Source organism: Annulohypoxylon truncatum (assembly GCF_022578515.1).
Source record: "Annulohypoxylon truncatum strain CBS 140777 unplaced genomic scaffold F4807scaffold_32, whole genome shotgun sequence".
Classification (NCBI taxonomy): Eukaryota; Fungi; Ascomycota; class Sordariomycetes; order Xylariales; family Hypoxylaceae; genus Annulohypoxylon; species Annulohypoxylon truncatum.
In genome coordinates, this window is record NW_025953818.1 from 438828 (window position 1) to 465590 (window position 26763).

Genomic DNA, 26763 nt, shown 5'->3' on the forward strand with positions numbered 1-26763 from the left:
TCCATAGAACTAACCAACCTTAGTGGGCATATAGTTCAAATTAATATTTCAATTCATCACAATTCAAATGAGTGCAGGCCACACCGGGGTGGCCTAGCGGGGCATATTGGAACTGTTCAAATTATTCGTGTCTGATCATGTATGATTTGGAGGGGACCAGCGCTTCACTGCTAGGTCTGGAGGTTCGATTCCTTCAGTGGCCAATCTTCCTTTTTTTTTCTCCCTAACCTCTCTTATAGCTATAATGAGGTCAATATTTTGCTATGATATTGTTTGTATAATTAGAAGAGGCAAAGGCAACATGTATAACAAAACCAATCAATTCTCTATTTGTCGCGAGGTGGAACTAATGGGCTAAGGAATAAGGACGTTGCTGAGCGAAGAGCTCTGACTACTCCTTCCCAGGGGATGCGGTATATATATACAGACTTTTTTTTTGTCTACCTACAGCCAAAGGGCTAACTGCCAACAGGGTGGCCTCGTACAAGCCGATACCCAATCCTCCAGGGCTACTAGCTAATCCTGGCGAGACCTCTGGCTACCAGCTCTCACAAGTGGAGGCTTCTGAAACCATTAGTCATTCAATGTCCACGATGCTTACCTGGATTTGACATGTCAATAACATTGAAATTACATAGTTGACGCGATCTACGATACTTATCTACTCATGTAATCGAAGACTCTAAGATACATATCAAAGTTGTAGTTACGCCTACTTGTCCCAGTCCAAATAGTGCTGAGACTACCTATTCAAGGTGCTAGCTCACTGGTAGATTCATGACGAAGAAAACCGCATCGGTACATATAGCGTATTAATGATGGATAGGTAACTTGGTCTCCTCAACAATGAGATAGATCTGGAGGCACTGGTGAGTGGCAGCAATTTTGGATAATAGTCATGATATTTCTATCATCCAGGGCGCATCCATAAAATGTCATCACCAAGCGCTTTAAGATTATAGAAACTAAACAACATATGGGAATACGCCAGGCCGTTTAATTTATATGGAATTGTCTTCCACATTAACCAGGAGGCAAAGCCCAGACGACTTGGTATATTATGTAGGTGGATACAAGAAGGTCAATCTCATCCATTGGTACTAAGCTAACTAACATGACATTGCTATCCCCTTTATTACATAATGAGTACCTACTATTGGCGACAGCATGCGTGAGCTACCTACCTAAGTATGCAAGGGGATAGCCAGCCGTAAGTACAAGGGGTGATATTAATCCTGGAATACCTTTTCAGTAGATATTTTATTACTCAGGTATCTAAGATGTTACAATGAAGGGTATTTGCAAATTCTTCTAATCACACACTACTTTCCTATAGAATTTCCTGGTTTATACTTGTTTCCCATTATGTGTCGAGCTACAATGCTTTCGGCTTTAAACCTGCTTCGCAGTTTGATGACTAAGCTCCAACACAGGTGATTTACTATTGTGATTGATCTTAGGACTAAGATGAAAGTTTTGTTACAATTGGTCTTTATCTAGAGTACCAATACGTATTAGAACGAAGAACAAATCTACTTGTAACATTTTTAAATATTTGATTCAACTTCTCTATGGCAGAAACAAATGGATACCTTTTACGTTCCCAATTACTCCGTTTTGACTCAGTAACGCCAAGCCAAATGCCCCACTAGAATCCACGGCCAGAGCCCCGCATCGGTTGCCGTCACAGCTGCTGTAAATATTTAGAGCTGGAACTTCATATTCCAACCAAAAGCCCAAACCCACACGAACCAATTCCTCCACCCACAACCACAATGGCGACCGCAACAACAACATCCACCAACGCAGCCTCATACGGGGACTGCGTCGCCGCGCTGCGCACCTCGCTCTCCTTTCTCGAGTCCTCCGTATCCACGCTCGGCACCGGCGTCGCCGACTTCCCGCGCCTGATCAACGTTCTCAAGAGCGTGCGCGTACGTCTCTCCCTCATCCCCTTTTCCTCCCTCCTCATCCTAACACCCGCTTCGCCACATTACTTACTACTTACCACCCACTAACCACCACCCCCCCACCAAACAGCACTACGAGCTAATCCCGCAACCCACCCTCGTCGCGGCCGAAGCCTCGCTGCGCGACGAAATCGGCCCCGCTATAACAACGCTGCTCGACCGCGCCGACTCCCACATCGCGCGCGTCGAGCGCCGCATCGACGCCCTGAAAGCCAAGTCCGAGCTGCAGCAAGGCCGGCTCTTGCGTTCTTCTTCTCCCACACCTCCATCCCGTCCTGTTAGTCGAAACGCGGGCAAACCCGCGAGTGCCAATGCCAGAGGAGGAGGAGGTGGTGGTGGGCGCAGGGCAAGTCTGCCCGGGGACCGGCTCACCGTCGAGACGAAGCTGCGGGCGCGGCAGCGCGAGGCGCTGCAGTATAGCGTCGAGCGTCTTGAGCTGGAGGTCCTGCAGAAGGAGCGGGAGTTGCGGAAGAGGTTGGATGCGGCGTCTTGAGTGGTGGTGGTACGATATAATATGATAACGACGCGATGCGGCGCGTTGAATAATACTATGACGGCTTGTGGGAATACTCTAGTTTATTTGGTTCGGGTGAGGTGGAATATTGGAATCGGTCTACGGGAAGGGGACCTTTGGCCTCTTCTAGAGAAGAGGCCGTCTGATATGTCGGATACTGACTGTGCTATACACATGTTACGACGAATCGAGAAGAACCATAATAAGGTACACCGCGGGTGAACTACGACAGTGGAATTGGACTGCGCTGTTGGATCCGACTCCTCGATCCGCCGTCGTCAAAATGAGCAAGACAAAATCTCAGCTTAAGTTTCGGAGCCTAGGCTCGCAGATGAAATAGCGACGAGGTATCCTCCAATTAACACGACAAAGTGGGAGCTCCCGTTCAAGGACCGGGCTATGAATAAGCACCAATGTTAGGTAGGACTGCTTACAGGAGAGGAATTTGACTCTCGGAATCACCCGCAGATCGGCACAGAGCCGCAGTCCTAGATCTGACAACTTGACGACATATCATTAATGCAGAATTCCATTCTCTTGAGGTCCTGAGATACTTAGGCTTAGATCAAACTCATACAAATACTCTTATCAATCCACCGCGCCGACACATTGTTTTCACGCCATACTCAATCTGACCTAACCCTGACCTAACCTACCAATGTATCCGGAATACTATTCTGTACACCTGCCCACCAAGTATAGTATGTACAACTAATAGACAATACATAGTCACTAGCTAGCTCAGTCATCGCATTGCATTTTTTGATTGGTCTTCTTTCATTGATTGATACCAGAGCATTTACCTATCTCCTGGAATCCGTGAACCAATGGGCGTGACGTTCGTAAATCCCGTTTCGTGACAGAAAAGGCTGCTTGCTCCGCCCTGCTTTGCCCTACTTCGCCGGTTCAAGTAAAAAAACAAGTGTAGGTATGTATGTGACTCGGAAAAGCGGGAGAAAAACAAAGACGCTCTTCCGCAATTCGTGCTGGCAGGGCGACGAAGGGTGGATGGTGAATCTCCGTAAATCACACCGTGGGTATGATGCCGTAGAAAAGAAGCGGTAAGGGGAGAAAAAAAAAAAAAATAATAGACAATAAAGCCAAACCACCATGAAATAATAATAGAAAATAGAGCCTTGTGAAAGTGAAAAAAAGCTACATCCGGCAATGTTGGTAAACCCCCATTTTACTCCAACGCGTATCCGTGGCCCAGTGTTTTGTATACATCCTCTAAAACCCGTTCAAATACAGATTACTCACGCTATTGTCATCGGTGACCACCTAGACAAAGCAATTCAACGTATCATCCCAAAGCCGAATGAATCCAGAGCAAGGAGCCCCCAGCCTAGGAGTCATCTCATAATAATATGAGGTAGTTGCTGGGTGCTATTCCCGTCTCGCCATTTTCTTTTCGTGCTTGCCACCACCGTCCGCTTACATCGCTCACTTCGAGTATTTCGTGCTTGGAAAACGAAATTTCGTTTGCGTCATCCGGGTTCGCTTCATAACTGTAAATGGCCTTCGCCCGATACGGATATTCGGTAGGGGCGGCGATTTCGGGCTCGTTCTGAGCTGGCGATGGTGCCTTGGGAGCACTAGGGAATCCGGGAGTACCACCCGAGTTGCGCGGAGCATTTCCATTAAAACCTCCTACGGGAGATGGGTTTTCGAATCCGTTGAGCTGGGCGGACGTGTACATCTGAGGCGGTTGAACAGAGGTAGAGGTCTCAGGGCGATATCCTCCATTCACGGTTTGCCGGTTGTTCGTCGTTTCTTTGGCTAGAGCGAACGAATCAATGTATGCTCTTGGCACAGCAGACGGCGCAGACCCGAAATAGAAAATCCACACGATCTAGGACATAGTTAGTTAATTGATTCTCCAAGTCGCTGCTAAGCAAGCCATTGCTAATACTATGCATTCGTCGGATCGTATTTTAACTTACGTTGACCATGGATAACAGAATAAAGCCGGCCGCGGCAGCCTCTCTGGCGGCATTAGCATCATAGACGAGCGCGTTGACCGACGAAGTAGTGGCGATAAGACCGCATGCCAGGTAGCCGACAAGGGCGACATGGTAGGTCTGAATACAATCGGATGCAACCACAATAGTTATTCCAATTATCAATGGCAACATGAGGACCAGCGCAAACCACGAATACGGCGGAAAGGGGTCTTTGCGGGTTTCTTGTACCCGAGCAATGATTGAGCCGATGAACGAAATCACCCACGCAAGCTGGCAAGAAAATCTACAGTTAGCACTAGATCTTCTTACAAAGAAGACGATACGACTATAAGGGGTAACGGAGATAATTGATGTTTAGACATACCCCTGCAATAGAAACCGTAGCCAGAGCGAAGGGATCACCGATGATATTGGACATATTGAGGCCTCTACGGCCGTAACTCGCCCGGGAGTGTTCCATTTTGCGCAACGAAGGAGAATGGAGGGAGCCGTACGAGGGCATAAGGAAAGAGGAAAGCTTGACGCTCGGGAAGTTCAATTAACAATTGAAACCTGGTAGGCTGGGATTGGCTACTCGAACATGCGATGCGAGGCGAAATGCGGGTGAGAGCAAATCGCGGGCCTTATGGATCGCCCGTCACGGAAATGTGGCTGTGCCCTGGAAGGTTGCAGAGAACAAGTCTAGTGAGTGGTTTGTTTGGTCTGATTCGTTGAAATGCCAAGAATCGCGACCGATAGCTTGGCAAGAGGCCAGGTGGGATTGTATCTTGTATTTTCTACAAAGGAGCGACTGGAGTTGGAGGGTCGAGGACGATGGGAAAATGTGTTGAAAGGCTGGGCGAACGTTGTACGAGTTAGCAGGCCGCTAATTATGGTCTTTAGTAAGTATAAATGCTACCGCAGACAAGGCCGCGCCGGCTGCAAGTCTAACTGTACGTGCGTGGCTTGGGATGCGACCGCGTACCGTTGCGAAATTAAAATATTCGGGAGGTGGAATATCTTTCTTCTGCGATGCAGGTAAAACAAGAGAATTGAAATCAATTGCGTAAATATGCGATCGAGAGTCCAGTCGTCAAAAATGGTAAAGATATGTCGGATAGGAGGGTGGAGAAAGCCTATAGCAGAAGCGCAGAAGTGTGCAGAAGTCTATTGCCGTTCAACTTCTTGATTGTCGAGGCTGATAATCTTCGATCTGTTGTGATACGATTGATACGGCGACGACGAAAGAGAGGAGGGAATTAATTCGACTACGGCCCCAAATCGAGATTACGGATGAGGTTGTATGTTGAAGGTGGAGAGGCGTGAGGGGACTCGGCCTTATTCCTATTCTCTTCTTTTTCTCTTTCTTGTTTCCTTCTCTTTAATTTTTCCGGAGTGACAAGTATCTCCTTTCTCCTCGCAGTTCCTGACGGCGCGTAAATAATCCTTAGCTGCAGAACACAGAAGACCGGCCACAAAAATGTATGTACGTCGTGAGAAGCGAAGTTGGATCGTTCCACGGTTTGCAAAGCCTGGCTGAGAATCGAACAAAATGATTGACAGTAATAGGCTCGTCTTCGCGATGGCGGATGACGGGGATATACGGAATAGAGGGAAATGGGAAAATAGAGGGGGTAAGAGTGAAAAAAAAGAAGGGACAGGCAAAGGCGTTAGAAGGGAATAGGAAGGGATGGGACCTTGAATGAGATGGGAATGGGAATGGGTGGAAAAAGGTTAAAGGAATCAACCCGAGCAATCAAATCAAATGGAGAAGGGGATACAAGGATGGCATGGGTACCAAGGCATGGGTGGGCTTGGGATGGGAGTGGATCGCGGTTCCCGGTTGGTACCACATGAGAAGAGCAAATTCAAAGTTGAATTTCGAAATGTTCCTGACGAATTCTTGAATAATGGGGGTAGGCTTGTAATAGATGGTAAGAGGATCGGTGAGTCGGTACAAAGAGGATCATGCTATTTCTCTATTAGAGTACAAGTTAGCATAGCTAAATCACGAGACTAGCGCTCCCGACCTCATGTACTTGAGGAAATTACGGATTGTACCATTATTAACACCAATTACGGGAGGCCCCCCCTTTGAACAGACAGGATAGAGTAATCGGGGGCTTACGAAATATCCCTGCCACGGTACCTAGCCGATACCCAATGAAGTTAGAGGATTGACCTTGGTGGACCTGCTTAAGCCTGGCTATCTTCCTTTTTTTTACCCCTGCCTACCCTGCCAGCCTGATTTGGCTTCTTGAATGAACTGGACCTCGATTCAAGATGATTGACTTTGATTGGCTCATAACTTTCCCCGTCTAATGTTGTACACACAACCAAATCTTCTATTGGGCCATGTTCTCTCTTCCTCATTAGCCTTACGTACATACATCCTAATAAACTCAAAGTTCTAGACGTGACGTCCAGGCGTGGTGAATCGTGAATCTGCTTGTTACGCGATATCTCAATATTCCGAATATTGACTGGCAGATGACACCCCGTGAAATACCACAGATTGTCCGCGTGTTTCTGTGACAAGGGCGCTAAGGCAGGAACACGACAAATCGGCAACTCGAACCTAACAGGTAGCGGCAACGGCCTGGAATGTAATGGGCGAATTGACGATGGTTGGGTGATCTGCGATATGGTATGTACGGATGTATGGGGAAGACGGAGTCGCATCTGGCTGTGGTGTTTGAGAATTGGCTGGGATCCAAGACCATGCCAAGGATGAAGGAGACGCAAAGTCTCGGGTTCTTGGTGCTGTCGTGCACGCTGACGGGCTAAAATCTGGTAAACGAGCAGCTGGCATTTCTACCTAGACAGTAGAATGCCTCTTAAGCTTCTTCTCCTGCTACCTATATTAAGGCCAACGAATCTGTAAAAGATCTGTATATCGGTATGATATAGCCGATGAATACATTTATTGCTCTGTGTTAAACACATTCTCTCAAGGCCTAATTCTCACGAACGGAACTGCCCTCCCGCTCAAAGCCGAACTTTTATGCACAGCTATAATACATCATGTGTATCAGGTAATGAAATTTGAAATAGTCTGTCCATCTCCGAAGACATCTGTGCTGTTTCCGAGCTGTCTAATCGCCATTACGTCTAATTAGTTATTGAAGAACTGTGATAGATTCTGATAGGTAGGCCGATGTGAGGTGACGCTATCTAGGGGTAAGCTCGATTGGAGTTTCATATCAACCCGTCAGACTCCCGCGGTTGCAGGGCTCTTGCAATAGAGGGTTGCAATGATGTAAACTATGTAGGTACGGCTCCTACACAGCCAGCCTTATCAATTCTCACTGCAGAAGTCGCACAAATTGGTTATTCCCAAACGTAGATGTTCAAATCTCATCGTGCTTTGCGCCCTCCATACTCTTACCGTGTGTGCCATGTGGCACGTTTCAAATCGGAAGTAGGCCCAGGATCGTCATCGATCAAACATCCGATACATCTGTTGAAGCGCTAAAAATGATGACGATTGATGGTGTTTGGAAACTCAATTCGAAAGTCATAAGTCATATGTTACTCCAAATGGCACTATCGGAGTAAGTGTAAGTGTTGAAGTCAACGAAGTCCCTCAAAGACGAATCGGGTAATGTCGAAATCGAAGCATTGCTGAAGGAATAGCTTATTTCGTCCGCTACCTAACCAACTTGCATCTTTTCGGGAAGGTTAATAAAAAGTTCTACGACGCATACACGTGTACGGCTTGCATTGAATCCTACCCGTGGACGCCTCTAGCTCACCCTACTTTGGTAAATGCATCAAGCGGCACAGACCTCTTCTTCGCAAGTCGAGAAACACCCGGCATCTGAGCCTCAGGTGTGTCTTCCATACTTCCATAACAGGATATATCATGGCCCGGATCGGAGCACGTCTAGATCTCCATTGCGACCTTCCATGCAAGCCATACCTGCTCAGGAAGTGACCTTGGTCGCATCTATCATAACTTTCCGATCCTGTCGCTTGGATGGACTGAAGCACGAATTTCCGTCAAGTCAAGACATACCATAGCATAATCCGCGAAGCCGACGAAGCCGATGAAGTCGTAAGTCTTTCGGTACGAGAGGTAATCAAATGTTGGGTCTAACAGGGTTGCATTAGTTCTAAGACCGGCCGTATCAAGTGAGGCCAGAGAGGCTAGAGCGTACCAAAGCTTGAGACTTTACAATTTGGTTTAGCTTCAGCTTTAACCCCAGGCTGCCCCAGCTACTAGTACCGCGTCGTCACGCACTCGCCACATGTGGCTGTTATAGGTGCCGCGTAGCCGCCGTAATGTGTTCGTAGAGATACTGGAAGGTGGAACAAACAGTTGGAAGTTTAGGTTTAACTCCTACTAGGCCTGTCGATGCCTTCTATTTGTTCCACTTTTGTGACGGGATCCCCATGAATGCGAATGATATTCCAAATACATGAATGAAACCTTAGGAAATTAAGAACTTTCTTGAGAGTTACCTTAATTGCTCAGCCACTGAATAAGATATCAATCGTCTGAATAAAGCATGGTTTACCTATATCACTTAGATACAGTGTAAATCGCAGCATGACTTAACTTCATCTGGCCGGAGATTGGCTAGCTGTTTGTTCCTTTGCCAAGGCATAGCCCGTTTGTGTTAGCCCAAATTCGAGCTACATATAAATGCTATATATGTACATTACACATATATGTAATGTTCACGTGGTCTATGAAGACTGATATCTGAATTCGAAATGTGTTTGTATTCATCGGCATGGAAACCACATGGCATATTAAGGTGATGTGTAATCTAACATGGGCTCAACTGCCGAAGCCGTGATCCGCTAATCCATGATCCCTAACGCGTGCATCTCATATGAGAAGAGCGGAGCTATGCCGCGAGTCCTCAACAAACCCACTTGAATCTCGTGGCACCATCTCTGAATCGGTAAACATGCTTGTAGCAAGTGACCCAAGTCACTGGCCCCAATTTGTGCCTGATCCGGAGATTTCCATCCGGCGGTCAACGACGAAGCCGGGAAGTTTATTCCCAAAACCCCCCCTACCGCGTCAGTATCGTCGTGAATATGCGTAGACTCTTGAAACGTGACTACGTCCGCGCAGACAATAGATGAAGCTATGCAGCACCATCACGGATAAACGACTGACCACGCCGTCGTAGACCTAGCACCAGACTCTCTTTGTAGTTGTCCGTCCAGCATTCTTCAAACCTCACCTCTCACCCTCTCAACCCTCTTCACCACCCTCTCCGCCCTCTCCACGCGCCCCTCGATCCCCGCGACATACTCCGCGTATCTTAGTACCTCCGCCTCATACCACCTGCGCACCAAGCTCTCGCTGCGCGCCCTCAGCTCCGCGATCTCGGCCTCCTGTGCGACTTGCGTGGCCTCCACGCCCCTCATGCGCGGCAGTAGCGCTGCGAGCGCCGCCGTGTGCGCCGGGTCCGGGATGGGCGTGTCTGAGATCGAGGTGAGCGCTGATGCGGTGGCCGGGTAGGAAGCCGCGGCGCTGAGGACGATGGCGCGGAGGGCGTCGGTGGAGAGGGAGGAGGGGGGTTCTGACGGGGGCGGCGGCTGGAAGAGGGTTGGTTGGGATTTATCTGGGAGTGGTTAGCTAAGTTGCTTGAAGAGTTGAAAGTTTATGGACATCTGAGAAAGTAGGTGGGAAATAGGTAGTGGTGGATAGTATATGGAGTGGGAGGTGGAAAAGAGGGGACGTACAGAGTTTGAGAAGTTCGGCGTACACGCGCACTCGTTGGAGAAGGATGTTGAATCTGTGCTCGAGTTCTTGCATGCTTCGAATTGCTGACGTTTTGGGTTGCTGAACCGTGTGGCCGTATAGTACATGTTCAAGGCGTAGGAGTCGCGCTTCGAGAAGAGATATGGTGGAGAGGGTCGTGTTGTCTAGAGTTGAATCCATGGTGTCCATTCTGGATAACTTATGGGCGATGAGCCAGTGGGTATCAATTATGAGGTCACAGTAACAGTAGAGATTCTAATATGCAGAGAGGATTCAAGTGTAGTTATAACCGGCGAATAGTGTCTTGCAATTGAGTTGTCTATAGGTATTCTGTTGGTATTGTTGCATTGAAAGATAAAAGATAAGGCTGAGCTAATGCCGAGCTCCCCGTTTTTTAAAAGCTCCAGAACCCCTGTTCATAAAACTAACCGGGAATAGCCTAACCCGTGTTGATAAACTCAATTGATTGGTCAGAAACAGATTGCCAGCAAGACGCCAATCTTTTTACGTCTCCAGATATGGGAAGATCGGGGTGGCTTTGACGACAACTGTCAGCTGAATTACAACATATGTCAATACCGCTATTTTAACCAACATCATCAGGCAGACGCATATAGGTAGCAAAAGTATCGTCGCCTTGCTGCCATGTACAATAACCGACCTCCAATTCTGCATCAGACCATCGAAAACGAAGCCTAAGACCATCATCGACTCTACCTAGGGAGAGGAGAACTAAGGTGTTCGGACGAGTTACACGCGTACAGACGCGAGGGGACGTTACTTGAGGACCGAATCAACTTGTGTTACCGATCAAACGATTCGATACTGAGACACCAATCTTCAGCGCAGCGGATTGCTGCCGAAGGAAAGAGTTGTTGAACTAATAGAGTGCCTCCTGGGCTATTATGCCGAATTACTCGACTATTTCTGGAGAGGGCTCCGCCTCGGCTGGCGATATGACAAGGTTCGTATCTTGAGTATCTGCTATTAGGAACCCCGTGTTAGATATAAATCCCTAGTAGCTAACTATGATCCCAATCCACAGGCAAAAAAGAGTTCGCGGCCGCCAAAAGGAGGGCGGAGGAGGACAGGCGACCATGATCAGTAGCGTCGTCAACCTCCTCAACACTATTATCGGTGCCGGCACGTTAGCGATGCCCTCTGCTATGTCACACTTTGGAATGACGATTGGAATTATTGTTATTCTGTGGTCGGGTTTCACGTCTGCTTTCGGTCTATATCTTCAATCTCGATGTGCGCGATATCTCGACCGCGGGTCTTCATCTTTTTTCGCCCTATCACAAATGACCTATCCGAATGCCGCCGTAATATTTGATGCCGCGATAGCGATTAAGTGCTTTGGAGTCGGCGTATCGTACATGATTATTATCGGAGACTTGATGCCGGGTGTCGTGGAAGGTTTTGACAGCAGAACCGCTGAAATACCCTTCCTAATGGACCGCAATTTCTGGATCACGGCCTTTATGCTCGTCATTATCCCATTAAGTTTCTTAAGGCGCCTGGATTCTCTGAAATATACCAGTCTGATTGCTCTTGTTGCTATTGGATATTTAATCGTGCTAGTTGTCTATCACTTCGCTGCAGATCCTCTTGCACCTAGAGATAAGATTCGTTTCGTTTCCTGGGGAGGCCCCGTGGAAGCGCTGGCTAGTCTACCCGTCGTCATATTTGCATACACCTGCCACCAGAATATGTTTTCGATTCTTAACGAGTTATCGAACAATTCTCCCGGAAGGTAAGGGTCCCTAATGCAAATAATGCATGGTTTTATACTAACAAAAATCGCAGTGTCATGGGTGTCATTGCTTCAAGTATCGGCTCTGCCGCTGGTATCTATGTTCTAGTCGCGATTACCGGCTACCTAACCTTCGGCAACGATGTGATTGGCAACATCGTATCGATGTGTACGTGACCAGGCACCCTTAATTCTCCGCCTACAGAAAAGCTAACAAAATCCGCTCTAGACCCCGCATCCATTGCTTCGACGATTGCCAAGGCAGCTATTGTGGTTCTTGTCACATTCTCTATCCCTCTGCAGGTACATCCGTGCCGAGCATCTGTAGACGCAGTTCTCAAGTGGCGACCCAAGGACGTATCTCGCCCACAAGCGCGGACAAACTCCCCTGGAGGCCGACCACTTCTCTCTAGTTCTGCGCCTTCAAGATCCGATCATGGACCGGCCGCGCCCATGTCAGATTTACGCTTTGCCATTCTTACCACCATAATTCTAATTCTAGCATATGGTGTGTCCCTGACTGTCGTCTCCCTGGAACGGGTGCTTGCCTATGTAGGATCTACAGGAAGCACTAGTATCAGCTTCATCCTGCCAGGTCTGTTCTACTACAAGATTTCTGATCCGAACTCGATCCACCATCAACGCCTGGCGAAAGAGGACGACGATGCCATGTCACCTCCTAACTCCGAAGATGAGGAAGAAGCCGTGGACGACGGTCTTCTAGGAAGAAGCGTGGAAAGCATTCGCAGTGCAGCTAGCGGCTCAAGCGCTAGGAACATTAAGTCGCCATGGCGCTGGCGGCGGAGGTGGAGGTGGGATATGGAGCATCTCGATCATGAGTTCCTGAGAGGTGCGGCACTGGCCCTGGCTATATATGGCCTATGTGTCATGGCTGTGTGCTTAGCGATGAACTTGGTCGGTACTGTCGTGGCGCATTAAGCTGTAGTCACTTATCACCTATTACCCCCTGGTCAAGGTTGGATGGGCCGGTATAAGATTATCAACATTATCAATTAGGACAGCGCATTTCTAAGGAAGCATAAGGGGTCTGCATTTCACTCGCTCGGTTTCCTTTTTACATGATTGGGAGTTCTGGGTCGTCATTCTTGTACATAATTAGGTATTGATATTCCCAGCATGAAGTGGTGTTGGGTTTGCTGAAATTGTACATGATCATACTGGATCCTAATTCCCTATCTCACAAATTTCGTAGCTGAAGATTGTTTTGATTGTCTATGCTGCTGTTTATAAAATCAAACAGCAAACTGTAATTCTGATCATCGCAAACCTTTGCCCCTTTATATGTTTCCAAGAATTGTAAGGGGAAGTAGTCTCCACTTATAAGGCATGGCAGCAGCTGCGTGGCGGGGTCAGCGGGATATTGCCCCGCCATAAAAGTAAAAAAAGTTGAACTGATTATCAAGCAAGCTTGGAAATATCGACCTCCTTCCAACTTACATGTTCAAAAAACGATTTCCCGAAGAGGTTCATAACTTTATAAGCTTGAATGTTGTGCCCTTAATTTCCCCTCTTCATACAACATCTCACTTTTTCGTTTTGTATTACTTTGATACCCAGCTACACAACCGTTAGCCCCTCCATGATGTCTGCTCCTCACCAGGACGACCTAGACGATGCGCCCGAGCTCCTAGACGCCGACGATGCGCTCGAGGAGATTGTGGATGGCGAGGGCGACATAGCAATGGACTCAGACGACGAAGAACCCGAAGAGATAACCCTACATAACGACAGCATAGCCTACTTCGACGCGCACAAAGACTCCGTCTTCGCCATCGCCCAGCACCCGACCCAACCCTCGCTAATCGCGACCGGCGGCAGCGAGGGCGAAGGCGACGACGCCCCGGGGAAGGGATACGTTTTCGACACGAGCCCCGTCGTCGGCCGGCCCGTGCTCCCCGCGAGCTACAACGCGGACCCGTCCGCGCCGCAGCAGAAGAGCACGGAGCTGAAACCCCTGTTCACCATCGACGGGCACAGCGACTCCATCAACGCGCTCGCCTTCACGCTGCCGAACGGCGAGTTTTTGGTGTCGGCCGGCCTGGACGGGAGACTGCGCGCGTACCAGCTGTCCGTCGACGCGCACAATAAGCCGACCTTCGCGTTCCTGGCCGAGGCCCAGGAGGTGCCCGAGGTGAACTGGGTGGCGCCGTGCCCGTCGGCGAAGGTGCCGAACACGGTCGCGCTGGGCGCGAGCGACGGGTCCGTCTGGGTGTACACGATCGACGCGGCGGACGCGGCGAACCCGCTGCAGATCGCGCAGAGCTACTTCCTGCACACGGCGGCGTGCACGGCGGGGGCGTGGTCGCCCGACGGCACGTTCCTGGTGACGGTGTCGGAGGACAGCTCGCTGTACGTGTGGGATGTGTGGGGCGAGGCGGCGGCCAAGAACCTCGTCAACGACAACGGGCAGACGGTGGTCTCGCTCACGGGCGAGGACCAGCGGTTCGGCGTCGAGGGCGGCCTGTACTCGGTGGCCGTGGACCCCAAGTCGACGTTCGTCGCGGTCGGCGGCGCGGGCGGCGTCGTCAAGATCGTCGGCTTGCCAAGGCTGGGCGCGGACGCGCAGCCCGTGAATAGCAAGCAGAGCAAGACGAAGGCGAAGGGCAGCGAGGCGGGCAGCGCGCAAGGGGGCACGATATTGGCGGATTTGCATACGCAGTCCGACGGTATAGAGACGCTGAGCTTTTCGCCGAAGCAGAGCTTGCTCGCGGCCGGGAGCGTCGACGGGAGTATAGCCGTGTACGATACCGCGCGCCGGTTCGCGGTGCGGAGGCATATCAAGGAGGCGCATGAGGAGTTCAGCGTGGTTAAGGTAGAGTTTGTGGCTGGTCTGGGCGACGGATGGGTGCTGACGAGTTGTGGTATGGATGGTGTGGTTAGGAGGTGGGATGTTAGGGGTGCGGCGAGTTCGAGCGAGAGCAGTCTGGTGAAGGAGTGGAGAGGTCATAGGGGAGATGGAGAGGGTGGCGGTGTGCTGGGATTTGTGGAGGGGACGACGGGGGAGCGGATCGTGACGGCGGGGGATGATGGTGTTGTGTTGGTGTTTGAAGCTTAAATCAGGGGGTAAAGAGGAATGCGTGGTTGATAATGTGACTGAGAATACCAAAAAGATTTACGCCGGGTTATAAGTTGGCGGCGGCTTTGCTTTGGCTGAGATGGGATATGCTACTGCATTATAATGGGAGCACTTCTTCTCCCATTATACTTGAGGATAGAAAGGCAATGATCATGAACGACTAATAAAGTTTTATCATCAATGCTATTCTTGCATTACACAAGATGTATGGGTAACTCCAATCACAGTATAATGAAGGGCTAAGTAAGTTTTCCTTGCTGGTGAGTCTTCTCTGGATGAGTTGTTTATAACTGTAGGGGCACGGATGGCAACGGAAAGGGGTAAACATGGTATTAATACTAGTAGTCTGACACGAGGAAGGGGGCTAGAAGGAGAGATTCTATGTAAGAATTGCACAGCTTCTTATGACTACCTATAGTTATGACAAATGTGACAAAGCAATTGTCATGGCAGACTCATAGATACCTAGGTAGTTGCCCCCCTTTAATCAGTCAAGGCTAAACAGCTGTAACATATAAGATAAGTGAACACAGATAATTTACTCGTATAATGTTCCCGGTGATTTTCTTGTATTATGGATGTGTTGTTCCTATGTTCACCTTGGCTATGAGAATATTGCTTACCTATTTCGATGAAAATAAACTTCCAAATAGACCTTTAGCGTAACTTCTATTCTAGCGATCGTTCCTGTGTCTTGAATTGACAATTATATGAACTTTAGTACACATCTTGACGTCATTACCCTCCGTATAAACGTCAATATACTCAATCAGTATTCTCCATATAGCCCTTCAACTGCCAGTCGCTGCCAGTCAGGGAGTAGGAGGTGAAATACAGTTTCCATAACCTGGTGGGCAGACTCAGACTAGGTATAAATCCAAGAGCATGAATGGTACATAATTTTACACCTGTTCTTGACCTATGCCAATTGCACCAGACAACTCTGACCCATAACCTGGGTCCGCGGTCGACCTTTTGCGGATTTTCAGTTGTATTTTGTACCTCCTAAACCCTAACTGGCGATAACTGCCGATTAAAGATATACCATTACCATCCTATGGCAATGTGAATCTACGTGATGTAATCCACATAGCCATTATCAAACTGTGTTGGCCTCCAAATATCGACTCTAGTGGTTTATGGGTGGTGAATTGACATTATCGAACATGCGATATATACCTAGTATATTATATATCTAATGTCATATGTCAGCCATCGCCGCTCATAGTCCACCCCCTATTATTGGCGACCTCTTTACTACCAATACATGACTCATGCTTCAAGAGTCATCCATCAGACAGTATCATAGTTTACAGACCTCACCTGACATCATTGATCCAACTGCTTACCAGGGCTACCCACGATCTCGACTTGGGCTCTGCAACTAATACTATATAATCCCAGCTTCCCTTCCCTCCTTTTTTTCGAAATTTTTCTTTTCGTCCGTTTCTTGACCACAGATGATGGTGAAGATCATCAACTTCGATTCGAAATAATTAATACCTTCGAGCTTATCGTCATTAAAACTGGTTCCGCTCTAAGAGCATCTATTATTCGCCTTCCCATCTTATGTCTGATAATTATTTTTCAGGAGTATCATCAAACACATCGTGCTAATATATCATGATAGGTATCGACTACTGTCATGTGATATTACACCTCCTCACCAACCGCCATGCTAAGTCTTGGCACTGCGGATAGGGGAATTAACAGAGTATATTCGCATTATAAAATACCTATGTATGTACGAACTGACTACGATCACCCTTCGTAGGAGAGACGCTGACAATAGGAAGGGTCTGCCTATGGACGAAAGCCTTGGGCTTCGTTCCGTTGAACGTCATCGTCGGGTTCAGGCAAATCATTCACTTCCTGAGGAGTCTCCCGATCTTAGTCCAAAATACAGTGTGGTTTTGACAAGAGTCAAATATCAAACATACACAATGGTACGTAATAACTCAAATATCAAGGATCTACGCGTCTACAGCATGATAATAATTGCAACAGTCGCCGACATTGCGGCGTGGAAGCCGAGCTCACAAACAGCGTTCATCCTCTACGTGAGGAGTTCTAAACCACTCTCGCATGCCCAGGGAACGTTAACCCATGTACCACACCAGACACACAAATCAATTAGTTCTTTGAACCCACAGGCGGTGACGTGGCCAAGATGCGACGTTGGCCGCGGGCGGCTCTTAGTACGCGAAACCTCAGCCTCACCCCCTCCAGGAGGGTCCTCGGGGAGCCCTATGCACAATCAATACGCGTGTTGGTGCACTTGCCCAGCTGCCGACTAAGCTGGTTTGCGCCTCGTGAATATCAATACGTGCCTGGTGCACCTACATAGATAGCTAACCAGCTAGGTCGCATACCACAGACCTAATGACGTCTGAGAGCTCTATGCGCAGTTATTACGCGCTGGCTGCACCTAGATCGCTAGCTAGGTCAAACCTTGCGAAATTTCACACGTTCGTCGTCGCGGGCCGTTCAGTGCAGCGTATGACCTATCTGGTGACCTAATAATCTGCGCCGTTTATTTATCGACGTTCGATGCAAACCTAAGTGGAAAAACATTTCTCGTTCGTTCGACCTCCTAATCGCCAGCTACTTACTTGGGGACTAATTTCCCTATTATATCACAACATCAGCAACCTCTATCCATTCTGCTGGCCTGTCGTTGAATTTTGAGCCCAGCTCAAAGCACGTCGAGGAGGAGTTCATTGCTTGTTTCGCTCTGGGGCAAGTTGCCGGCAGGTCTCCCTGGGCCGAACCCTGGTCTCACCGGAAGCCTATGGGTCCTCTGATAGATTAGACCTCTTACACGGCGATGTGGAGGACAATAACATTGGTTCCCGGTGTATCAAAACCAGCTTTCTACGGTGTTCGTCGTTTGAGAGAAGTTGCCGGGAGACCAACTTAAACGACTGGGATAATTTTAAGGGTCGTCGAGCTACGAATTTATCCGCAGCGGCTGCGCTTGGTTACGTTACGAATGAGGGAAGGTGGTCGACGGTGGTAGGAATGGTGTCTTGACAGACCTCGGGCACACATTTCTGACACGAAGAAGCGTCGTGCCCGATTCTTTGTCCGTCGACACATACTTTATAGAAGCAAGCACGATTGATGATGCCCGTGAGGCTTGAGAAATGGGGATTTTAATATGCCAAGCCGACTTTGTCAAGCTATGACGGTTAGCCATGGCGTAGTCGGCGTCTGGAGTTATAGGATACAAAGTCTACCTACCTACTGGGCTAAAGACATGTACTCAATCCCTTAGGAGAACTGGATCTTCGTGGTATGGATTGACATCTCTTACCGATAATAGTTGGACTACAACGTAGTTCGCAATACAGATAATTAGATCCGTCATGACTACTACGTACGAGCCGTCTAATTGACCAGTACTACTCGTAACCTGGCGTTTAGTGGTACGGGTTCTCTTGTGAAACAGCGACGTTGCTTGTTTGAAACTATCTCTCGCTACTTGGAATACGTAATAAATACTGGCCTTGAACATGTTTCACGATGTTTCGAAGGCGTGGCAGCCCTTCTCGAGAAGGGTCTTCTTCCGATGTCGATATTTCTGCTGCTACTAGTAAACCAAGTTACGTCAAGTCAAGGTAGCTAGAGCTTGGACTACATCTTGGTTATTGCTAAAAGAATACCTATCTATGGATCTGCTGGTGTAAACCATAGAGATTACTATGCGGTTCCCGATGTAAAGCGGTTACGTACCAACACGACTGAGACAAAGTCACGATCGATCTGTCCGTACTTAGTAATTCTAAACTAGAACTTTATACTGTTTCTGTTTTCCCTATTATTCTTTGTTTATGTCAGGTTTACCTTTTATATAATGCAAGGTATAAACAGACCGAATGCAGGTATATAGGTATGTATATACAAATGAGAGCGGCAGAACATCATCACATCGCTCTCCTATAATATATTTCCATCGAAACCCCCTATGTAAAACGCCTCGCGACAGATCCAACAAAACTGCCGGGTATAAATAAATCCGCAATGATTCTCTTTCTCTATCATGATTCGCAGTTTCCATGACACTATAAACGCCGGGCATCCGCTTTTTTTCTTTATAATTATGCCATTTCTCAAACAACAATGCCAGTCAGTCTTGGTGATGATGATTATGACCCGTCGGCCCACACGAAACCCATGCCGCCTATTAATCCGCTAAGCACGAGAGCGGTTAATATACCGGCGCCGGCTTTGTCGGCCGTCGTAATGGCCCTCGGTTGAGCGATCTTGTCGTCGTCGTTCGAACCCGCGTTGACGTTGCCCTTAGACGAGCCTCCGTTTGTCGAGGTGTATGGGGTGGGTGCTCCGTCAACCAGGGTAGCTATGATAGCATTGAGCGCATTCATCTGCTCGCCCACGCCGTACTCGCCGTCGAAAGTGCTTCCCTGAAGCCAGCTGAACCCGCACGCCGTTCCGTCCGGACCCTTGTACTCCGTCCCTGCGGGTCCGGAGCATTGCTCGCCGACGGCCTTGGCGTTCGATTTTATCAAGGGCATGATAGAATCGTAGGTGAAGGAGGCGAGCTGCGTAGTTAGAGCCATCCAGCGAATCAGGTGGCCCTTGAAAGACTGTTGGTCCACGTTGCACTTGGCTGATGTTTTCTCACAGCTCGGCTCCCACATGACGCCGTTGTCGAAGAAGATAGTTGAGGTGGAGTTGACTAATCCTTCGATGCGTGCCTTCCAGGTCTCCGAGCCATTGGTGAAGTTGTACATGTTAGCAGCGCCGTGCATGAATAAGCCGGCGTTATAAGTGAACTGGGCCGCGTTGATCGCGGTACAGTTGTCGCTACCCGCATTCCCGGCGCCGTCTAGTACGTTGTAGTTCGAGTTGATGAAGCCGACCCCTTGCTCCCATTCGAAAATCTTAGTCGCCCAGTCGGCATACGTTTGGTTGCCGGTGTACCGAGCTAGACGCGACGCGACGTTGAAGAAACATCCGTTGGAGACGGAATTCTTGTAATTGTAGCCGTTGTTGAATGTGAAAATCTGCCAGCGCATTCCGCCGCCGCAGGTGTCTGGTTCCCATCGGCTGACGTACTCGTTGTACACAGCTTGCGCCAATGCAAGCCACTGTGGTTGACCAGAAGGCGGATTCGTGAAGTTCAGCTCAGCAGCGGTCATCGCCGCCATAGCCCAGAAACCTTGATCGTCGTTTCCCTCAGACTTCGTTTGGTTTGAAGGCATGAAGTCGGCATCGTCTCCTACCTGGTGTTCGAGAGCCTGAAGTGTGATGTCGTTATATGTCGAGTCGCCTGTGAAAGCCCAGTACTCTATTAAGAGTCCGAACATGGCACCCGCTTCCCACCCTGTGGGCTATGTTAGCTAGGGGACAGATTGCCCGGTCATCTAAGTTAGACGCACAGTAGTATGGGTCAGGCAAGTTTCCGGGAACATCGCCAGTGTTGTTTCCTATTACTCAAGTTAATCCGACTAGCTCTCGTTATATTCTGAGCTGCAGTTGAGTGAGTTACCTGTGTAGTACTTGACGAGACCATACGCGACCGTACTGGCAGCCGACTTGATGGAGGCTGGAGCATGTTAGCATCATCATCGCGTGTTTTACTGTATTAATATCTTACAGTCGCTTGTCCAGTCAACATCAATAGCTGACACTGAGCTGAGCAGCAAGCTCGAGGCGCCGAGTAGAACTGGTGAGAAATGCATGGCGCCCTGATTCTAGACTGACTGGAAATCTAGATTCTAGGTTGAAGGATGGGAAAGTCCGGATGAACTGGACTTGAGGGTTGTTGACATGAGAAAATAGCAGAGTAAGCGGGAATTTGTCAAGGACCGATAAGCTAAAAACATGTCCTAAACGATCGACTCGCTAATATGTCCACTGTATTTTTACGATTCTTCATGGACTTCCATAGGCTTGTGGATCCAGCTCCGCCCGATTCTCGTGGGTAAATTACGATTGTGTCGTGAGGGACTCCACCTAGTTATGTTAATGGACATGGCTTGTGTGGACCTGAAACTGGCGAATATAAAGGCAGTGGGCCGCCCGGGCTGATGATAAAAGGTAGTATTCATTAAAGGACTCTTTGTTCGTCTTGCCAGTTCTGTCAGTTCTAGACGAGAGACGCTGGACCAACCGAGCAGGCGACTCTATTACTCGCTATTACTCGTCACCAGACACCAATTTCAATAGCTCGTAAGTGGTAGGGGGTGGCTTACGTACCCTCCGCTAGATCACATTGAGCGGTGTTGTTGCATTTGTCGAATTGGAGTCAAGGGTTCCGTATCGCTGGTTTCAAAGAGAAGACGAATTAGCGTGATGGATCCACCGTTGACGCCATGCCTACGCGTACCCAGTTTCCAGCCCATCCTTATTCCCACAAGTTCCCATAAGTGCCCATAAATTTCCATAAACAGTCTCCAACGAAATGGGCCGGGTCTGTGCAACGTTTTTACGCCGTTCAAGCAAGCTTTCCCATCTAGGGGCCTAGCTTCGACCCGCTGAGAGGCTGAGCTTGGCTGCATGATCATCAGGGGAATCGTAGAACAAGCTTTTTCTGCCGTCACGCAGAGCCTTATTTCCCTGGGCTGAGGCGCGTTTTGTGGATTTCGCTGTTCGTCTCGCGCGTGCGGGCCGAACAGGGGTGAATATCTCGGTTGCACAACAGCATACGAGAAGAGAAATTAAAAAAATATGCATGAAGTTGGTAGGACGTGTGTAGTCGCATATAATACCGCCGTGGTCCGTCATCAAACTTGATCCCTTTAACTCTGCGATTCGAAGGACTTGAAACGTTCTGGACATTGTGATATTTTCGATTCAATCCCAAATCGTGACGGGTTAAGATTATGGACCACTAAATTGACCTGCGACCGCTCTCGGTGCTTTTTCACCGTTCCTTTTTTTTTTTTTTACTCCATATAAAATGGCTGTTCAATCATTTGGTTTCGAATTAACACAGGGTATTACCGAGATTTCCGCGAATACGGCCGGACATGTTAATGAAAAGCAAACCTGATAAAATCGATTTACAGTATTGATATATTTGATAATCTTCCGGAGGTATTGAGGATGATAGTATTGAAGGAGGGTAAAATGCCAGCAGAAGTTGTATTTGGCAAAGTGTAAATCCGCGCAGTCCGAACTGGCGGCTAGAGTTGACTTGAGCTCCGTATTACGTAAGAGTCTTTCAATTATCTGTAAGGGGTACAAGGAAGGCAAGTGCGATTTACAGTGACACAGATTAGCATGTCTGGTGCTTTTCAAACTAAAAACCCCTTTTTTACCATGATAAGACATACATTATCCACGAATGCCCACCTAACGAAAACCTCATCTATACCTATGCACTCTTGAGCCGCGCGCCATCTCCCCGGAGAAAGGAAGCCTACATAGGTAGGCTTTCCACCCCGTCTCCCTACGTTGAAATTACTCCGTACCTATTCTAACCGCCTGCGAACTCGAATCACCCCTTGATTAGACAACTCAGAGACCTGAAGCACTCCTGAGTTGCCGAGATCCGGTCTACTACGTGTGCACAGCTTCCAGAACCCAATACGCCATCCAATCAACGGAGATTAGCGCGATTTCTCGCGCCTATTTACGCGCCTCTCTTGTGCGTTACCTCATAATCTGCTCGATCTCAATGTAACCCTAGGTACCAATAACCTACGGGGTCGTACCCAGTGTCATCCATGTGTCCTAGACAAACTATGAAGTTTGATCCCCCTTTCGAGTACACAATTCTGGGTTGCCTGGCCCTGAGTTCTGACCATAACACTTCCCTCTTTCAAGGTTGCTGCTTAGCTGTACTTCTCATGGTAATCCTCTTAAACTCCTGAGACTGCCAATAATGGTGACAAATAGTAGTATCAGGTGTGGTAAGACTTTCCATTTGGATATTCCTATGACATCAACTTCGTTTCTTACCCAGTACTACTACTTTAATAGAGTCTCAGTGGTTATGTGCAGATGGATTGGTGTGTTTCTCATTACAAGTTAACTGTACCAAGCCGTGCTGGCCGCACAACTCTAGATATGCGGCGCACCTGGTCTTTCTCCTGACAGACTAGCAAATAGTTCGTGAGGTGGTATGCGCTGCATACCAGTTGTCGAAGGGTTGGGCTCTGTACGAGATATCCCGCGCAGCGAAACCCTATTGATCCAAGAACCTATCGCATGCGACCCTCTGAACATCCTGAAAGGTCGCTGGCTAAGATTCAAGAATCTGGGGTAGGCGTCACGTTCTATTGCTTGAAAGACATGATCTTTTGCCATATCGAACACTTCGGGATCGTCTCTTCCAAACTCCTCTATTTGGGTCACAATGTCCCGTTGGATAGATTCTGGAAGTAGTATTTGCCTTTCCGCGCCTGAAAGTATGAAGGTGTACATGATCCTTTCTGCACTTGAGCGAATGTGTTCTCTCGATATAATTAGCTCTCCTTCATATTTCTCTGAGCTGGATGGTAATGCTGGAAGCGAATCCGTGTCTGGTATGATCGTTACGCGCAGTTCACGTACGTAATCTCGACAGAGAGAAGTATGCTGTACGATGTCAAGCCTGTAGACGGGTCAGGAAAAGTAGTCAAGTAAAGCACTTCGGAATACGACTGACCAAAAGTCTAAGTAATCTGCAGATCTTTGTATATCCCTCATATACAGGTAGAATTCAAATAGCGTATACGGCCTCTTGGTAGGTCTGCTGAGGATTTCGTACAATGTCGGCAACCGTCCCGAAACCATCGGGTTAAACTCTAACTTATACTCAGCCCCTAAACGACTTTGACGTACGGAAGCTGGCTGTGAATATCTATCCTTGGACCTGTGACTAAAAAGCGCCTTAAATAAGCTAACCAGGTACTAGAAATATACTATTTGGAGGGTTATTACTTACGTAATGACTGTATCTGAGCATGTTTCTCGAATAAATGAAGTTAAACGTTCTAAATCTTCACTCGATTCTCCAGTAGTTGAATGAGAGTTACCGTCGAGAACCTCACTGTTATTGTACATAGGGGCTGTACCAGTAGATGATTGAATTGCAGAAGTAGTACTATCTCGATGATTCGATATTTGCCCCGTCCGTACCTCAAAAGATTCGTTCGATGCTACTGGAATTAGCTGCTTAGTAGAATCGGCGTCGACCTCTCGAGCACCTAAATTAGGTAGATGGAGCTCCGGCGGTAATTTTGGTCCTTCCAGTAGTTTTCCTTTTGTCTGCATGCCAATAATAGCAGACTCGGAAGCAACGTCACTTAGTTGTTGATAGTCAGATGCCTCCAATGTTTCCGGAATTGGGTGCGCATGAATTTCGTCGTGCTGAGATTTAATCAAGTTTCGGATGAACGCCCTTCGATATAGAGTTGTGTTGATGAGGAGGTCATCGATCCCACAAGCCTGCTCGTCATACTCGAGTTCTCGGGAATCTGTTGCATTTCTGTCAATTTCTCCGTGGAAAGAATCCTGGAGAGACACTGAGTCGCTAGAAATTTTGTCCACGAGTCTTTTCGTCTTAGGACTACTCAGGATTTCTGTTGCCCGTGAAACATTTTCACTTGGCCTTGTTAGTTGGGATCATTAATGCGAGGTAATATATCTTACTACTCAAATGCAGTGCACAATATACGCACTCCACGAGCTAATCCCATAATAGCCTGGCTAACTTCGTCCATCTGAGGATTCTTCGATAAAGCCTGTAGCTTCGCTTTCAAAGTAGACCTGTCTGCATCTGGAGTTGTGTGGAGTTTCATAGCACTCATGTGTTTGTTGAGAATATAGAATGTAAGATGACAGCTCTCAAGAACAGCATTGTATTCTTCTAGGACATCCTCTTGAAAGATCTCTTCGAGTGAAGCAGTTTCTACTTTAGAGATGACTTTCTTGATCTGGATGAGCCCTAGACGAATTGCTGAACATTCAGTACTGAGGGATGTAATAAACAGAATAGGAATCCTCGCTTTAGCAGCATATCGTTGACATTCACGTAGCATATCAGCTGCGCGGTTCACTGCTCCAAGGACACTAGACATCAAAGTGAGTGGATCTAGACATGAATTACTTGCCAATGAAATAGTTTCGATGCTGAATGCAACTTATTCGTATCCAGAAGCTAAGTAATATTCAATCCATTTATCAGTTCAAACATGGTTACTAACTAGATGAGAGATGGGTTCTAGTACTAACTTCCTTGAGTTAACATAGTCTCCGCGCACTTTTTGACTTGGCTGAACACTGCCTGAGACGTGATATATCGTAGTGTAGCTGCGGCGATTTCTTTTCTTCTCTCCGATTCTTGCAAACCAATAGCTTCTAGTCCCCGTATGACATTGAAACGGTAGTAGTGGCCATTATCATAAAGGCTTGCCTTATCTTGATGAAATCGCTCTGCAGTCTCTTCGCTCTCGGTGGACAGTGCAACTAAGGCCTTCCCCATATCAAGCACGCCATCTTGAAATGGCTTAAGGCTTGGAACTCCCGTGCCGATAGATATTAGACACAGGATCTTGTCTTGCAATGGCCCATCACTCCAGATATCTTGAGCCTGATTCCACACAGAGTAGATAGGGTTATTTTCTCCTAGTGCTCCGTCGATGAACTCTTCTCCGAATGGCCCAATAGTAATCGGATCAAAGAAAGACGGCGCAGCAGAAGTAGCCCGACAAGCCTCCCATATTTTAACCGAGTCAAGTAGATGGCTGCCCCCTCGCGGAGATCGATAACTCGTAAGACATACCTTGTCGGCACTGGTACTCCTTGTACAGACGAAACTATACATAAGTATTTAGTTACTAATCGGAATATTGACATGGCTTATGTGGCCGTTGGTTCTTACACTTTGCAGGGAGCGTCGGCTTCGTCTTTGAGCAGCGTATCTTCGCCAAAGCCTTGCTGGGCTAATATTTTCTTCACGGCTTTCTCCAGCTCTCTAGAATCGAACCGGCCTTGAATGTTTCCCCGACGGTTTACTCGATGTCTCCTCTTCTTGAAAACATCGCTAGAAAGTTGTGTATATGCTGTGATGCAATCGCCTACTGTCATTCTCAACCGGCCAAGCATTATGGCAATGAGCCTAGGTAGTCAGAAAATTAAATAAATCCAACAATATGCAGAGTATCACTGACCCTCCTGTGCTTGTGCCTCCTATCATATGGAAATGGTCGCAAGGCTTCGGCGGGGCATCAGGATTGAGGGTTTCCATGAGGTGCTGGAAAACCATGAGTGATGAAAGGCCGCGAACTCCGACTCCATCGAGAGCTAAGAGGCGTAGCCATGGCTTCCTCGTGGATAGTTCATTGGCTTTACCCTTTGCTTTGCTCATGATGCTGATCTTTAGGTAGGATTACTTAAACGTGGTTGTTCCCGTGCGGCGTTGGGCAGCTAACCAGCCATAGAGAATATAGGTACCTATATACTTGGTTACAGATGATTTCCTGGGTTATTTAACAAATATACAACGAAAACCTGGACATTAAATCATGGGGTACCTACTGGCAGATTGAGGTTTGTACCAAATTCATCGCCGATCGTGAGGCAAAATCAGGAAAGGGCCAGCTCAGCTTGAATTCCAAAATGGAGGACGTTGGGAAAATAGCTACCTACCTAGATAGGTACCTTATATATATGTTGATTATTAAGTGCTTTTCCTCCAGTCATATTGATTAACGACAGTGAGGATCATGCATTGTACCGGTCGCGGGGTAGTAAGGAGCGCCATTTGTCTTATTTACATCTCATCTACGCCAAGGCATTCAGAAAT

At 47.9% G+C, this 26763-nt stretch overlaps 7 protein-coding genes across 7 annotated transcripts; 3 read left to right on the forward strand and 4 right to left on the reverse strand.

Moving 5' to 3' along the window:
- Positions 1-1544: 1544 nt before the first annotated feature.
- F4807DRAFT_223094 (DASH complex subunit Spc19) lies at positions 1545-2920 on the forward strand. Its single transcript, XM_047994079.1, has 2 exons — positions 1545-1934; positions 2041-2920. Exons 1-2 carry the CDS (start codon positions 1776-1778, stop codon positions 2461-2463), a joined length of 582 nt encoding a protein of 193 aa, XP_047851287.1. The 5' UTR covers positions 1545-1775; the 3' UTR covers positions 2464-2920.
- Positions 2921-3718: 798 nt separating this feature from the next.
- On the reverse strand, positions 3719-5056 carry F4807DRAFT_223128 (uncharacterized protein). The gene is made up of 3 exons (XM_047994080.1): positions 4813-5056; positions 4428-4718; positions 3719-4336 (listed from the first exon to the last, which is right to left on the reverse strand). Exons 1-3 carry the CDS (start codon positions 4948-4950, stop codon positions 3842-3844), a joined length of 924 nt encoding a protein of 307 aa, XP_047851288.1. The 5' UTR covers positions 4951-5056; the 3' UTR covers positions 3719-3841.
- Positions 5057-9552: 4496 nt separating this feature from the next.
- F4807DRAFT_223151 (uncharacterized protein) lies at positions 9553-10496 on the reverse strand. Its single transcript, XM_047994081.1, has 2 exons — positions 10134-10496; positions 9553-10012 (listed from the first exon to the last, which is right to left on the reverse strand). Exons 1-2 carry the CDS (start codon positions 10339-10341, stop codon positions 9618-9620), a joined length of 603 nt encoding a protein of 200 aa, XP_047851289.1. The 5' UTR covers positions 10342-10496; the 3' UTR covers positions 9553-9617.
- Positions 10497-10622: 126 nt separating this feature from the next.
- F4807DRAFT_438231 (transmembrane amino acid transporter protein-domain-containing protein) lies at positions 10623-13140 on the forward strand. The gene is made up of 4 exons (XM_047999107.1): positions 10623-11116; positions 11198-11908; positions 11962-12077; positions 12138-13140. Exons 1-4 carry the CDS (start codon positions 11058-11060, stop codon positions 12845-12847), a joined length of 1596 nt encoding a protein of 531 aa, XP_047851290.1. The 5' UTR covers positions 10623-11057; the 3' UTR covers positions 12848-13140.
- Positions 13141-13322: 182 nt separating this feature from the next.
- Positions 13323-15075, forward strand: F4807DRAFT_223169 (WD40 repeat-like protein). The gene has a single exon (XM_047994082.1). The coding sequence runs from the start codon at positions 13509-13511 to the stop codon at positions 14982-14984; it is 1476 nt and encodes a 491-aa protein (XP_047851291.1). The 5' UTR covers positions 13323-13508; the 3' UTR covers positions 14985-15075.
- Positions 15076-18763: 3688 nt separating this feature from the next.
- Positions 18764-20974, reverse strand: F4807DRAFT_223183 (glycoside hydrolase family 76 protein). The gene is made up of 4 exons (XM_047994083.1): positions 20626-20974; positions 20518-20574; positions 20408-20455; positions 18764-20352 (listed from the first exon to the last, which is right to left on the reverse strand). Exons 1-4 carry the CDS (start codon positions 20708-20710, stop codon positions 19154-19156), a joined length of 1389 nt encoding a protein of 462 aa, XP_047851292.1. The 5' UTR covers positions 20711-20974; the 3' UTR covers positions 18764-19153.
- A 2062-nt stretch (positions 20975-23036) lies between these two features.
- On the reverse strand, positions 23037-26325 carry F4807DRAFT_463462 (acyl transferase/acyl hydrolase/lysophospholipase; the record flags this gene model as incomplete). Its single annotated transcript, XM_048001986.1, has 7 exons — positions 23037-23568; positions 23623-23835; positions 23902-24561; positions 24609-25028; positions 25220-25774; positions 25840-26076; positions 26129-26325. The coding sequence occupies 7 exons, from the start codon at positions 26323-26325 to the stop codon at positions 23037-23039; spliced, it is 2814 nt and encodes a 937-aa protein (XP_047851293.1).
- Positions 26326-26763: the final 438 nt, after the last annotated feature.